Below are 16,237 nucleotides of genomic sequence, written 5' to 3'. Positions count from 1 at the left end.
CTGCTACTCACTTGGCAGATTTTACGACTTTGGGCAAGGTATCTAACCTCTTTGAGCTTCAGTTTCCTCATCTGCAAAATGAGGATGACAATAATATCTTCTCCAAACAGAGCTGTAGTGAAGACTGAGATAAGATAAATAAGATGTCAAACATAGAGCTTGTCACATAGTAAGAGAATTGTGTTTTTTACAAAGGGGCTGTCAACTACATGGAGTAACATTTGCTGAGCCAGGTAAGGTTAGAAATGATCTTGTTTTTGTACATCTCATGGATAGATTAATTTTTGAACAAGGCTTATTATTTTGGTCTCATCACAGAAGATAGTGACATGAAATTGGTAAAATCAATGTGCTACATCAGGGATTGGAGAATTTATTTCTTCAGCAGTGGAGATAAATGAAGATGATGTAAATGTGAGGGAAAGAAGAGAAGCCAAACATGGAAGGTTTGGCTACTTCCATAGTGATGCTATAAAATAAATAACAACAAGAGGCTTCCATATGAAAAATAGAAACATGAGAACATTCCTTGAAATTCTAACTGTTAAGGCTTATAGTCTAAATTTTGTGAAACAATCATTTACCAATTTAAAATGAAACAGGAAACAATTATGCAAGGTTATTTCTGTAAAGAGGACATCATGAATGTTAGATTCCCTAAGGAGTTCTTCACTGTATTGGTCATTACAGCTTCATAAATTAAACATAAACACCACCTATGGAGTCCACAGAAATGTGGCACTGAGTATAAAATATAGAAACCCTACCACAGATGACAAAAGGAGAAACACACTTCATGACAAGTAAATAAAGCTCATGTGTCACAATGAAAGAAACAAACCCAGGTGAAGCCAGAGTTCATTTAAGAGCTGAGTGCTATGGAGAAAAGGCCACAGCATACACAATCCCGACTCCCCAGAAACCAGTTCCACATTCCAACCTGAGAGCCCTCCTGCAAACATGCTGTCACAGAGAAAGTAATACCCTGATGGATGCTGTAGGTTATGATTGGAGATGATGCCAATGGTAAACTTCTTAAACACTCTCAAGGGAAATGGAGAAATGCCTGGATGAAGTGGCAGAAAGAAATGGGTTATATATTTTTTACACTGGGAATCATAATCCTGGGGTATTAAGAAAAGACCTGTGGAAAATGCAGTGATGAGATGGTACCAATCTTCTCTTTCGAAAGTCTTTGCTAATATCACAAGTAATTCATTTGCCTTTCATTACTTCGTTTCTCCCTACAAACACACATTTCAAGAAGAAATCAACTCTCCACAAAATCAGTTTTAAGAGGAAAAAAAAATTTGTAACAGCTGCAACTTGCAAAGGAAAAAATTAAAGAAGATGGCTTTAATTCTATTGACTCAATAAGTTCAACTTTGTGAAGCTACAGGTTTAGCAATGCTATTCCTTTCAAGGCTTTTTATAAAGTTTTAAAGTCAAAAGATGATATTCTGCCTGTGGTTCTGCATACATTTACCTGGTATTTTAGACAGTGCCATCTTTCTGTTTTTTCCATTAAATTCAGAGATAATATTTCTGTGATCAGAATTAAGCTGACAATACTGGCCTGCACATAGTAGCTAAAGTAGCCTGCACAAAGTAAATATGTGTAGAAATATGTCTGTAAAGTAAAAAATTAAGGTTTTAAATTCACAGGCTATTAAAGACCTGTTATTTACTAGTCATATTTTGAGGTACATACACTCTTTTCTCTTAGCTATTCAATAGTGCCCCTGCTTTGAATAGTAGACTTAAAGGATATTCAGAGACTGTTAGTGATATTTCAGGGACTCTGGTTTACACAACCAGAAAACCCACTTATGCTATGGTTTAACACAGTAAGAATAAGAAATTAAGAAATTAAACCCCTGAAAAGGCAAATAACATAGGTCAAAGTTGATGTAAAGTATTCTGTTAAAAGAACATGAATCTCATGAGTGGTAAGCTTTTCTAGATTTTAAGAACCTTATACAAGTATCAAGGAGGCTATTTTCCTGAGTAACCTAATCAGTTCCTTAAAAGGGAGTGAATCTTCTATTTTACGTAAAAATAGGGGAATCATATTGACTTTTCATTTAATAATCAATTTGGAGGCTTTCCTCTGTCTATGGTTAATGGGACAGGATTGTTACTAATTTAATGTAAATCTTCAGCTACCAGAGACAGACCTATACAGCTCTGCAAACTGGAATCTTTGTTGTTAGCCAACATGAGTTTAACAACAAATTACCCAGTTCAAAGGAATCTTTATGGAATTAAGGTGGTGGCAACAATTAAGTTGGCTGTTTGGGCTTTAACCATTTCAATGTGATACAGTGACTGCCAAAAAAAAGTTACTCAGAAAAGCGCTGTATGAAAATATAGAAACTTCCCCATAAAACAGCTAACTTTTCCCCTTTGGTACCTTCATCTCTTTCAGCCAAGTGCAAAGTGCAAGGCAAAATAAATTAAGGCAAAAGGAAAATAAAATAAGAAAAATGGTGAGGGCGAGCATGTTGTTGACCATGTAAGAAAACACGTGCAAAGTATACCTCAGATACACTATAGGTAGATGAGCACGAGGGAAGCTGAGCCTGGTTTTGCAGTGGGGAAAAGAAAACACTGTTAAAGAGGAAATGATAGCACAGTAAGGGTCTCGGAAGTTTAGAAGGCTCCATCACCAACACATTTGCCAGATAATAAAACAGCCTTATAAACAGACACTTGAGCTTGAAATCTCAAGGTTCATACTATTTGAGGAGAACTGTGTGATAAAAAAATACCTGGCTTAAAAAAAAAAATCCATGATGGAGATGGCTCCCCAGATCAGAATCTGGTATGATCTTGCTCAGAAGACGCTCATTTAAGGTTAACAGGAAAGTGGAACACTGGTCACTTTTTCCTATGGTACCACACTGATCTCACTGTCTTAACACTAGCAAACTACATGTGAGATTATTTATAGAATGACTCTACTGTACATTTTCATATTACTGTTTAAAGAGGGCACCAAAGCCAGATCAGTATTCTGATTCTAATTTCCTGTTCCTACTATTCCATTCTCATTACTGAATCCATTCAGTATTACTGAATCTAAATAAACAAATAAGCCAGTAGCAACACCAAAAAGATTTTTAAAAAACTTAACCACAAAACTCTTCTCCAGACCTGTCTTTTATCAGAATGTTTCATTGATTTTTTTGTGATAACTATTTTATACTTAAAACCATGTTTAATTTCCTGGCCTGTTCTTACTTTCTAGGTTGTCACACTGCCACATTCAATTTTGTGGCCTCTTCTTTCATTATGTTGTCAGAATGCCATGTGAGCTAAATATTCAAGTATGCATTTTCTAGTTACAAATTCTTCAGGAAGTTCCAAAATACAAAGTTAGGGTAGGGAAATAAGGTAAAGAAGAAGATGGCACAGTGGAGAAATCAGAAATGTCCTTATTATCTGATTTGTTCTTTAAGTGTATTTCCAGCACCCAGCAGAGCAGAATACAGTAGGCACTCAATAATGGCTTACTGAATAAGTGAATATACAAAATCTTTTTCTTCTATCCTCAAAAACTGAATTGTGTGAAATAATATTCAGAAGGTTTTACACTTACCATCACAAAGATTTGTGATAAAATGTATCACTGCCACTTAATGATTTACTATGAGGTAGTTTCTAAAATATGATCAATTCTATACATATTAAGAAATTAAATCTTTCTTTCAACCACATACATATCTGATTTTCTTTAGCAGGATACTAGTTCTAAGAAAGCCTTCCTCTGCATGTTTGTTCTGTTACTATAACTATACCCATAAAACTGAAAAACTTTATCTTTCAAAATACTTTGAGTCTTGTCTTTTTTTTCCCCTCACGTCTCCATTTTCAATTACTAGGGAAATTTACTTGTCAAGGAGATCTTTTACTAGTACCCTATTGTCTTAATGTCAATTCTGAGAAGGCAATTCCACCGTAAGCATTAAACACCTCACAGATGTGTCACTTCCACTCCAAATGATGTCTTATGCTACTGCAGGCGATTTTATAAGTAATAGGTGGTTCAAAGCAGAAGAAAGATTTTTGTTATTTTTCAGTAGAACTGAAACTTCAGAATTGCATTAATTAACTTTACATGTTAAGTGAATTCTATAAAGTGAAAGATAGCAAAATTAGCTTGTTTTCCAAAGAGATATTCTTAAAATTTATTTACTGTCATCTTCACCATTACTGTAATCTGGTCATATTATAAAACATTATCTACCAAGATACTCAGGATGTTACATGTTATAAATTAAATAGTAAATAAACACATATTATTAATATGAGTAAATGCCAAAATGTCAAACAAGGAAGACTCAGGAGGCTCAAACAATGTTCTACATACAAGAACCAAAAAACACTGAAATTTGCTTAAAGAAAGTAGAGTACATAAACAAATTGATGTTTACTCATTTAAAAGCTACCAAAAGATTATTCATCTAAGGACTAATGTTCCAGTAGTTCTTCCTCACCTCAATCAAAGTAGGCTGATTCAATGTAGACACTTTCAGATTTTTAAGTGCTATATTAAGATATGATGTATTACTTGATCACTTCAGGGTGTCTTTCTTAGTTGTATGAAATTTCCTATAGAAGGTATGATTTTAGGTGAGGTCAAGCAGGAAATTTAGCAGAAATCAAAAGTTGATCGTGGTTTTCAAGGGAAATATCTTTATTAAGATGCAAGGAAGTAATAAACAGAAAAATACAATGTGTACAGCAAAAATACTCTAAAAACACATTTTAAAAAAGTTTAAAGAGCAAGAATGGAATTTATCTTTAAATCTCTGTAAGGGGCTCCCCAAAGAAGAGGAATTTATAATCTATACTTTATCCATATGATAGTTCTATATTTGAAGGGTTTAATGTAATTCCATAGTGAGTTTACCTTGTGTGCATGTATGTGTGCTTGGCATGTGAAGAGCACAGAATAAACAGTGTAAAAAGGAAGAATAAAAACATAAAGGTAGAAAATTTCAGGGGATCAACTCTTTTAAGCGCATGCTTCCATGTAGAATGATCTGAAACCATCCTCAGAAAAAATAAGCAGCTCTCCTTTTCTCAGTTTGTAAAATGATGATAATTTCACACAATCTCTATTATAATAATTTCTTTGTCAATGTCGTCTTGACACACTAACCAGTTTTAGCAGGTGTCAGCAAACTTTTTCTGTAAACAGTCAGATAGTAAATATTTTAGGCTTTATGTGCCATATGGTCTTTGCTGTAACTATTCAACTGCTGTTGTACTGCAAAAGCAACCACAGATTATATGCAAATGAAAGAGTGTGGCTGTGTTTCAATAAAACTTTATTTTTGGGACACTGAAATTTGAATTTCATATAATTTTCCACATGTCACAAAATGATATTCTTTTGATTTCCCCCCCATCATTTAAAACTGCAAAAATAATTCCTAGCTCATGGGTCCACAAAAGAGAAACAGGATTTAGCCCAAGGGCTGTAGTTTGCTGACCCCTGAGTTATAGCATTAATTTAATGAATAAAAAAGTGCAAAAAACCCAAAGACAATTCATCAACAATATAAGATGAGTTAGTTTAGAACTAAAGCTGGAATGAAGACACTGATCTTGAAAGACATAAAATCACAACCATCTAATTCATTATTTGTATTACCCTATTTCATACTAGTCTTATTTTGGCACTCGGGAAATTATTAAACATTTTAAAACTACACTTCAAAAGATATTAGTTTCTGGCTTGATTCAAACATTTTTCTTAAACTTAATAAAAATATAGTCAAGTGATAACTCCTCCCTTAACTTTTTCCACTTCAGATAATACCATCCCTTTTTTTGTGTTAGCATAGCAGGTACATATAATTATCATATTCCTTCTACTTCATCACCTTTCTTCTTAGTTCACTTATGTGCCAATAATCTGTCTTCATAAGTCGCCTTCCCTTTTACTGTTTGTTAAAGCCTTTAAAAAATTAACATATTTGATTACCCCAAACCTACCTGTATATATTTGTAGCTGAATGGAAATGTATCATCATATTACATAGACTGAGTGAAAATACAAAATTTGTGGCTTAGAGGTATTTTTATTCCTCTCCTTTCTTTTCTTTTTGTCTTTATTTCACGAGTACTTATCTACTTTTTTTCTGAATGTTTTAACATTCAAGCTTCCCAGGGCCCTATTGCTCTTTAATGAATTAACTTCAATTTTATAAATTTACCTTGATGTACATTACTTAAAGGAATTCATTTGCATTATCTTATGTTTTCCAATTATCATCCGTCTGCATTACTTTTTTTTTTTTTTGCATTACTTTTTAATTAATTAATTACTTTTTTATTGAAGTATAGTTGATCTACAATACTATGTAAGTATAGGTGTACAGTATAGTGAGCCATAATTTTAAAGGTTACACTCCATTTACAGTTATTATAAACTATTGACTATATTCCCTGTGTTGTACAATATATCCTTGTAGCTTTATATGTGATAGTTTGTACCTTTTAATCCCTGACCCCAAAGTTGCCCCTTCCCCTTCCCTTTCCCCACTTGTAACTATTAGTTTGTTCTCTGTATCTGTGAGTTGGCTTCTTTTTTGTTGTATTCACTAGTTTGTTGTATTTTTTAGATTCCACATATAAGTGATATCATACAGTATTTGTCTTTCTCTGTCTGATTTATATACTTCCTACTAGATTCATGCATTAGATTACATGGAAAATTAATTTTTTCCTTTATGTGGTTTTATTCTTCAGTCATTATTCTCAACACATTATCAATCTAAGGATTTGTAGTTATTTTTGCAGTAGTTAAATTAGGCAAACTCTGTTTAGGTACAAGATGATAATTTTATTATTATTAAAATTACTAGAAACTCATTTAGGGTTCAGAATACTTCAGTTTTGTATAAAGTACAGAAAAAGATGATACATTCTTAACTTAGAATTCAAGAATCAAATGCATCCTACTTTTTGCTATAGAAGAGTCCATGTAAAATTAAAAAGTATGTTTTCATATGAGAAATAAATAAAATTTAATACTGTTCTAAAAATTACCTCTTAACACAATAGTCTACTTTATATCATTGATTATAAGTAATAAATAAAAATGCAGGGTTCTTTCCTCTAAAAAATAATATATCATATAGATGATACCAATTGAAACATGAATAATTTAATTAAATCCTTATCCCAAACTTCTGAATGATGTCTCACCTTCTTCAACTATTAAATAAGATATTTAAGTGGCAACATGGTTCTGAACCTTTCATCTTATTGAAATATTTTGCGATGTTCAATGAATTAAAAGGCATTCATATACTTGCTCTTCTGTGTGGACACCTACAATAAATTTTCACAAAATGGAATGGTCACTATATGCCAATTTATCTCATTTTAGAAACGAAATCTGTTTATATAGCGTATGGTACTTAGAATAACTTTATTCTGCTTCTAAGCAACAATTTTTAATATACAAGGCATATTTTAAGGCATTCTGGGGCAATAAGAATTAAAGCGAAGGAGAGACACTGAACATTCAGCTAAGATTTTGATTTGTGTCTTTTCCTAGCTGAACTCTGTAGAGAAAATACTATTATTTGCCTTTTGACAATATATTTTTTGTTTTTCCGTACTTTTCTAGTTAACAGGAATCTTAGAAGGATACACCTTATATTCAGTCTTTTTAGAAGAAAGGTAATCAGAACAAAGTGTGACCCAGTGAAATGAAACAAAAGATGAAGACACTGAGACTAGTTATTATGTACTCCACCATGAAGTACAGGTATTGAAAAAAAGAAATTGAAGAGTGGCATGAGAAAACCAATTTCCAAAGCACAGAGATTTCAATTTAACCCTAATCTAACACAAACTCCCTACCATATAGACCTTAGCAAGTCTCAACTTTCTGGTCTTGGTTTCACTGAAAGAAAAATAGTATCATTTTTTATGACTGATGAGGGAAGAGTATGGCACTAAAAACACACATTATCAGAATCTTTTTAGGAGTTTCTAGAATGATATCCAGATATATCTAGACTGATTTAATTATAAAATTCATACTAATCTTTTTTATTTTTTTTAAAACAGTGGGATAGATTCTGGGGATGATTGTGGGTAATTTTTCAAATTCTCTAAGAATATGACTGAAAAGAAGGACTGGCTCAAAAGAAAGAAGTAGAAAAATGAGACATGTATTAATTTCCTTTTCTGTTTAGCTATCAGAATTTAATGACTGATATTAATAAAAAACTTTGAACTTTAGTAAACAGAAATTTAACGAAGAGATATACAAAATACACATAGTATATAATTAAAAACAAAGCTGAGAAACCAGAGAATTATCATAGCACTATTATTTTTTATTCTAGCCTTCATAACAAAATTATTATAGCAATATGAATTAAATGTATGACAATAATCTTGGGAGAAGTAAATCAGGGCTAAGTTTCATAGGAACTTTTTTTTAAAGCCTCGGAAATACGAGGTCAAGGTTAAATAGAGCCAGAAATTATTTACTGTAATATTTTAGCTTTTCTTCTACCATATTTATACCATGTACCATTTTAGAGATTTTAATTCCATTTATCTTGAAAAGATATATTCAGGAGAAGGACCAAGCATTCTGAGTCTGAACTATCAGTCACAAAAAATACTATTGTTAGTATGCCTATATGACGTATGTACAGTATTGAGTGGCTATAAGGTATTGTTCTCCTTCAGTGTTGTCCTGGGTATATTAGCCATTATCTCAAGTATTTGTAAGATGTTACATAATAGTGTTCATAGTGAAGATTCCTACTGCCTAATTTTCTTATTTTTAGACAAAAAATGATATCTTATAGTTATTCCCAAAGAGTCTGAGTTAAGAGAAGTCTATTAACTCAGAATAGATGTATCTACTTGCCAGATTACCTATAATGAGACTCTAACACTGAATATTTTCCTTGACAAATGAAATTGAATCATCAAGGCTCTATCACTTGGATCCGGCCCATAATTTATAATCCTGCTGACACATCCAACAGGGACAGAAGACACAGTAAATGGAAAAGCTCCAAATGAAGTCTCATGAAAAGATCGTCAGAAAATTATACAATTGTATAAGAAACACAGATTTTGAAAAAAAAAAAAAAGGTTTTAATTTGCATTGGAGCCAGAATGCTATTAAATCAAATGCAATGTTAGTGTGGCTTAAAGGTCTTCTATGCCAATTTAATCTTTCTTTCATAAATGTGAGCATGAAGCTGCAGTTAGAAAAGAAAGAAAGAGATAGGGAGAAAAGAGACAGAAAGTAAAAAAGATGGAGATGAGAGGACAAACCAATCAGATTTGGAATTACCAGTCAGCAGAAGTTTAGGAAAAAAAAAAAAAAAATCACCAGGTGAAATCGTACATTTACTCTGAGAGAGTATCCTTTCACATTGCCTTCTAGGTGATCTCTGAGCTCCTCCAGCTTTCGATGGAGCTACATGTAAACATCAGAAAATGAATTGAAAAAGCAACTTGGTCTCTTTTCAGTTTTCCTTTTTCCTTTTAAAAATAAGATCATAGCGTTATACATTTCTCACTGCCTTTGGCAAACATTTCAAAACATCGAAGATCTTTGTATAGCGCAAGAATACATGCTCAATAAACCGTGACTAGGAAGAGAATATTTTACTTTAATTAAAGCCTCTTTTCTCCCCAAAGTGTTAGAGAAAATAAATACCTTAACTATCCTTATAAACCCCTAGAGATTCACTTTAAAATTTTCTATTTTGTAGAAATATGGAATAAAGACATTTAAAAATTATGAAATTTGCCTTTCTTTCCCAAACACTCTTTTTGATTTAAGGCTGCATCCATATTCAAATAAACTGATTGAACCCTAAAATGTATATTTTGTTCTTATACATATTTATGTGTATACACATAATCATATTGTATATACACTTAAAAACAATAAACATACAATTACAACTTGAAGTTCTACACATCCAAAAGCTGAACTTCGAGATAAACACACGCGTACTCGCACACACAATCCAGTTTATAACAGATGGTGCTGTAGTGTGGATGCCATTTTATCTCTATTTCACTATCAGTCATTTCCAAAAAGTTATGTCAAACTGCACCTTTTCACTTGAATCTGAGTCATAATCCATAGTCTCAACAATAATGGATTTATCTTCCCTTAAAAAATTAAAATATGATACCTCACAGGTAGACAGTGAGGAATGCTACTGATATATCATCAAGACACATAAAGTCATATTTTTCTGACTAAATAATTTTAGCTTGCCTCGCTTCTGAAATAGGTATATAATCAACACTTCCCATCCCCTCTGATTATTCTTAGTGAAATAACAACAACAAAAAAATGCTACCCAGTATATAGCAGTGTTAGAGAACAGAGAAGATGGCTTGTTTGGAATAAAGGACACAAACATACAGACACACCCTCATCCATGTGCACTCATGTGTGTGCACACACAGATAAATAAACAACAACAAAAAAGTAAAATTAAGAAGGCAGAAGAGGCAAGGAGAGGAAAGAGTGCAGAAATTAGTGCTTCATAAATTGTTACATGGAAATAAATCAGAGGTGTGTAAAATTTTAAAATGACTTAATATTAGCCTCAAAGTAGTTATTGAATTTTGGGACATCCCAGTGCAGTGAATTATGTCATTTTGATTAATTTAGCAGTTACTATTGCTGTAAGGACAAATGGGACTGAGATAGAAGAAGTGGTTAATACTGAGGGAGATTTCTCTGCATATTTTTAAAATTCAGCAAATTTTCTAACTTGCATTTATGGTGGCAGCATTAAAAGTGATTAATTGGCTATGTCTATGTCTCTTAAGGGTGATAATTTATTTACCTTTCATTGTGATTAAATGTTAGAGTATCGAGTGCCCAAGATAAATTGACCAAATGCATATTTAACAACTACCAAATGGGACCATTAGATCAGAAATCTTTAAGTGGTGTATTAGTAGGTCACATACACAAATGGGCAAACATTATATATATATATATATATATATATATATATATATATATCAGTTTCTGCTGATTGTTATATACATTTTTTAACTTTTGACAAATAAAACAAAGGGGATTAAGAGTGCTTACTATTAGCTATATGTGAGCCCACTATACTAGCTAGCATCATATGACATTCCTTTTCTCTCTAATTCTTAAGATTTTTATATATATATATATATATAAAATACATGTTATTAACTCATAATAATTATTTTCTGGAATGAACTACAAATGGTAATGACACTAAAATAACATTTAACAAAAAAAAGTAAAAAGGGGATATAACATTCTGAAAATAAATATTAGTTCTCTGTGTAACAGGAACTTAACACATAGTCAGTGACATCAATCAGAGGAACGGTTTACTCTAGAACCCCAAATTACAGGCACCCGTAATGAGGCAGTTGCCCTTTCTCTTGTTTGTGGTGCCACTCAAAGCTAGTTATTTGGCAGCTTGCCTTCAGCTGGTTGCTCTATGTGTAGCTGAAACAAACAAACAAAAATGACCCAACAGCCAATAAAAATATTAAAATAAAACAAAATGGGATGGTGAAAAATGGAAAAAGCCCCCTTCCTCCCACCACCCTCCAAAAAGGAAGAAGTGTAGGCTATAGACGAAATCTTGCCAAAAAATGTTAGAAACATATTTACTTTGAGGGATCCAACTCTACTAGCAACTCCTTTGCTTTCATCCGGCCGTCTAATTTGCTACAATGAGGGAAGATGGGTAAAAAAGACAGAATAAAGAAAAAGTGAACTTAAAAATTTTTCTAAACATTAGTAAATAATACATGCAAAAACATCAATTGACTCTTTGAGATACATCTTAGGAGGCCAAGCCAAGGAGTTAACTAACCCAGAGGCTATATGACATGCTCTGCAGACAGGTTGGTCACTAGAATTCAGTCTTTGTTATGACACTATTCCTAAGATGAGGAAATGGGCACTTACTTTTGGTTATCTTGGGGACTTCTCATGAAGCAGTGTCTGGAGTAGTGTTACATTTGCATTTGGCTTACGAAAAACAAAGAATTACAAATATACCTATGCAGAAAACTTTGTCTCCTTTAGTGTCTATTCCATTGTAATATCAGAAAACATCAGTGCTATGACTAGAAACATGAGTGTTCCTTAAGTGGAAAGATCAGTCCTGACAAGCATCATTCTTGACAGGTGACAGAGTGAAGCTCCTCTGCTTGTTAACCCAAGCATTGAGGTTGTTCAGCTGTCACTGAGATTCCCAATTAAACAATTGTGCTGCCCAACCAGAAAATTTTAATGCCAGACCAAAGTTAGATACATTTACTCCCTCAAAGCTTTCAGTTATTTCAGTTATTTTTTCCTTTTGGGTAAGATAGGAAAAAAAGAAAAGTAAAACTGCTGTTTTAAAAATTTGTTTCACCTCACTGTGTAAATGAGAAAAGGAAGATTCTAAACCCAAAGTGTTTTATTAGATTAGGTATAAACTAGAAATCCCTTTGCTTTTTAATAGAGCTGTAACAATAATATTTTGGTTAAGGAGGAAGTCAAACTAAAAAAAGAGTAGGGGGGAGATTGGAAGGAAGCTTCAGACCAAGTGCTTTTACATTATGGATTCCTACATGTGCAGAATGACGGTCTCCATTCAGACCAGCATAGCTCAAGTTAGTTGTGATTCTCTTGCTTGTATTAGGAGACAACTGATGAAGTATCAATGTGATGCCAAATTCCCAGTGTTAAAGTCCTCAGGAAAAATAAGAAATCGGACCGTGCTACAAAATTATAGTTTCTGGAGACAGGCTATAGTTGTCTTATCCCTTGTAGGATATCTCTGATAGCATAAGTAGATTGCTTAGGAATAATACTGAGAAAATTGGATTTTCACTTTGAAAAAAAGCATCTTGATCCATAAGAATTGTGTCAACTTTTGGTTTTACTTGATATAAATAGTTTTTACTAATTCTTCAACATTAATTAAATATTGTACCCTAAAGATAATCACTGATTCTTACCCTTCTTGGTTGAACAGAGTTCTTAAATTTAGAAACAGTGGATACTAATTAGAATGGAAACAGTCTATAAGAAAGGGCCTCTGGATGGACAGTGAGTTCATATTATTTAGTCATTTTCTTATGCTATTTTCTTTGATTTCAGAGAACATCTTTATATCAAAAGCTATTTTCCATTTTAAATTGACACAATATCTTGATTATAAACAACGTGTTTTCTATAAAAAAATATAGAGTCTAATGTTTCATGCTGCTTTCTTTTAGAAACTGCATTGTTATATAGTAACAAGTGAACACCATTTTCTACATTATCTTTTATTTCTGGAAAGCTTAAAATTACATCAAGTCCAGCAACATGAGGTAGTTTCTTCAAGGTTACACAGGACATTAATGACAAATCTAAGACCAACATCCACCGTTCCTGGTTTCTACTTTAAAGCTGTATTACCTTAATAGGCCTGGAAATAAATGGGTTGGAAAAAATCTGATGCTTATAAGAGGATGTATATGTATACATGTCCCTGTGTGTCTGTTTATCTATCTCATTTATGGAAGAAATTTTATGTTACCACATTAATGTATGGATGAAATTTTTCCTAAATCATTTCAATTCCAAATGCAAGTGCAAGTACAGAAGCTTAAAGAATGAAATATAAGAAAAGACAATCACCATTGAACTCTGAACATGAAAAACAGACTATATACCAATTTACACAAAGATTTTTAGGAGCAGACAGCTCATCTGTCAATGCTTGACACCAATTTTCTGTATTTAAATCTGATTTTGTGAATCCTTAACTATCGTAAGAGGAAGACTTTAGAAAACCAATGTGGTTATCAAAGCCACAAGTGGTTGTAAATCAAGTGTCATGTGATTTTTTGTGGCTCCTGATACAGGTAATTATCCCTAATATTGAAAAACTTCAGAAAGAATATGAAAAAGATTTGTCACATATACTAAAATTTGAGTTGTAGAGAAAAGTCAAATCGATAGATTTTAAGATGTAATGCTCTCATTTATGCTAGTCAACCCTTAATCATCAATTATGATGGAGTAGTATAAATAAAAGAAATTCACAGCTAATCCAGATACCTGATTACTATTTTTCTTTGATTAGAATTTAAAAGAAATCACAAAAGATTAGCATTTGGATAAAATGAACTTTACTCTTCATGATAATTATAAAAGCCTCACATTGTTAGCTAATTTTATACATATTTTTCTGAGGCTATAAACATTCTGTATCAATAACTAAGAGAGGCTAAACTGCAAATGTTTATACTACATATAAAATCACTGCAATATAAATGAAGCTTGAGAATTGGATGTAAAGAATTGTAGGGATTACAGGTTGGTTGAGATTATTAGTTTATAATAATGATATATGAAAACTAAAATGTTACCTGCAAAACAAAAAATATTATCACTAATGATTTTTGTACCCTGAAGAAATCCTTTTATAAATATTTTTACTGAGATTGTTAAGACATAAATCGGAGGATCAAAATCATTTCAATCTTCTATTCAGCCTCTCAGCCTGAATATATTTAACAAGATATCCATTAAAAATTGTCTGAAAAGATTGCACTATATCACTTGTTTTGCAACATTCTGGGAATATTTCTTCAGGAATTAATTACTGGGTAATCTATCCTCAGGAATGAATTACCAGGATGTGGTCACTAAAGTAGTGAAATGACTGCTATTTGTATTCACCTTTTTTTAATAAGAGCTTGAATTTTAGACATATCATGCCACAAAAGAAATTGCCTGGATGCTAACACAATACGGATTGTTGATTCCCTTTGATTTAGCTCAGTTCTCCAAAACTGAGCTCACTGTAAAATTATTTCCATTATTAACAAAGTAGAAAATCACCCCATCTCACCCTCATCTCTCTTGCCAATAATAAGTAGCTGTTAAGTGTAATATTTTTTAAAGGCAAAAATAAGATTTTGGAGTAGAAATCCAACTTTATATTGATTTTTGAAATAAAATATGAAACTTCAAGAAATTTTGGGGTTGTAGAAGCCACTTAAGGTAGGCACCCATATCACTGGATGTATGCATTAACACATCTCTTTAGCTGCAAGATGTTTAGTGAAGAACTGTGAGAAAAGGTTATATATTTTGTGTGTTTGTTTTATTGATGAGAGAATGCAGGTCTTAGAGAGGTCCATTAGCTTTTTGGTGACATATCAATAAAAAAAGCATAGCTTATATTAAATTCTCTGGCTCTCAGGTCTCTTCATTAAATTTGGGCTCTCATTATAGAATGACTAATGTAGATTTCCCCTTTTTCTCCCCTGATATATTTTGTATTGATTTAGATTAAGATTGTATAGATTAAAAAAAATTTGTTTGTTTGTCCTAGGGATTGAATTGTTTTATTTTTAGAATTATCTAACTTACATTCAGAACTACCCTGAGAGACAGACATTTTTAATCCTATTTTATTATGCCAGTTTCTTTTTTAAAGTATGGGTATCAATGACAGGAAAGAAAACTTTTTTTATTAGAAATTGTTTCTCTTCCAACCAATATCACCCAGAACATATTGGTACAGCTATAGACTGCTTCTGGTAGTTGTGACTGGAGAAGGAGGCTTTTAAAAAAGTTTTACTTGAAAACTCAAAATTTAAACAAACTCTTGTAAATAAATTCTTTTGGGGATCTGGTTAATATTTCAATTCACTATATTTCAGCCCTTTCAGTAAAACTGGTGCTTCATTGTAAAACAATTCTGTTTCATTTGTGATTTATTAAGGCAAACTAAAAAAGAGGAAAGAAAGAAATGAAAGTAAGAGAAGCAATAATTCTATAAGTGTGTCGGGGAAAAATAAATACTCTAATGCATTTCTGGAGAAAGGCAAACCAATAAAAGGATAGAGAAGTTCAAGGAAATATTGCAAAGAATAATGAAGAATTAAGTCAAAAATTAGAATCTTGGTAGCAAGTCACAGCTCTACCAACTGCCCCATCCACTTACAAAAATTTTTATACTTAGGAAATCCTTTATTTTAAAGGCTCCGATTTCTAATGGTTTATTAACATTTCAAATATTTATTTATATTTTATTGTACATTTATAATTTTGATCCCTAAGTTTCTATAATAGCTTTGATTCCAAAATAATACAATCTATACAAAATTAGACTTTTAAGCAAGTTATTTCCTGCCCACTAGCCAGAGAATAATTCAATCCATGCTCTTT

General features: G+C 32.2%; 1 protein-coding gene across 11 annotated transcripts in view; it reads right to left on the bottom strand.

The window, feature by feature from the left end:
- GPHN (gephyrin) overlaps positions 1-16,237 on the bottom strand; it is a 615,197-nt gene that overhangs the window by 199,191 nt on the left and 399,769 nt on the right. For 6 of the 11 annotated variants that reach the window (XM_061180933.1, XM_061180924.1, XM_061180928.1 and 3 more), the window contains one exon: positions 11,687-11,743. The exons of 3 other annotated variants lie outside the window; for them this stretch is intronic. In XM_061180933.1, the coding sequence (XP_061036916.1) occupies positions 11,687-11,743 (57 nt within the window). Of the gene's footprint in view, positions 1-9,400; positions 9,473-11,686; positions 11,744-16,237 lie in introns of all 11 variants that reach the window. 2 more of the 11 variants (XM_061180931.1, XM_061180932.1) reach the window with 2 other exon arrangements.

The sequence above is a fragment of the Eubalaena glacialis genome, chromosome 2 (genome assembly GCF_028564815.1).
Source record: "Eubalaena glacialis isolate mEubGla1 chromosome 2, mEubGla1.1.hap2.+ XY, whole genome shotgun sequence".
Taxonomy (NCBI): domain Eukaryota; kingdom Metazoa; phylum Chordata; class Mammalia; order Artiodactyla; family Balaenidae; genus Eubalaena; species Eubalaena glacialis.
This window is presented reverse-complemented; position numbering and strand designations above follow the sequence as displayed.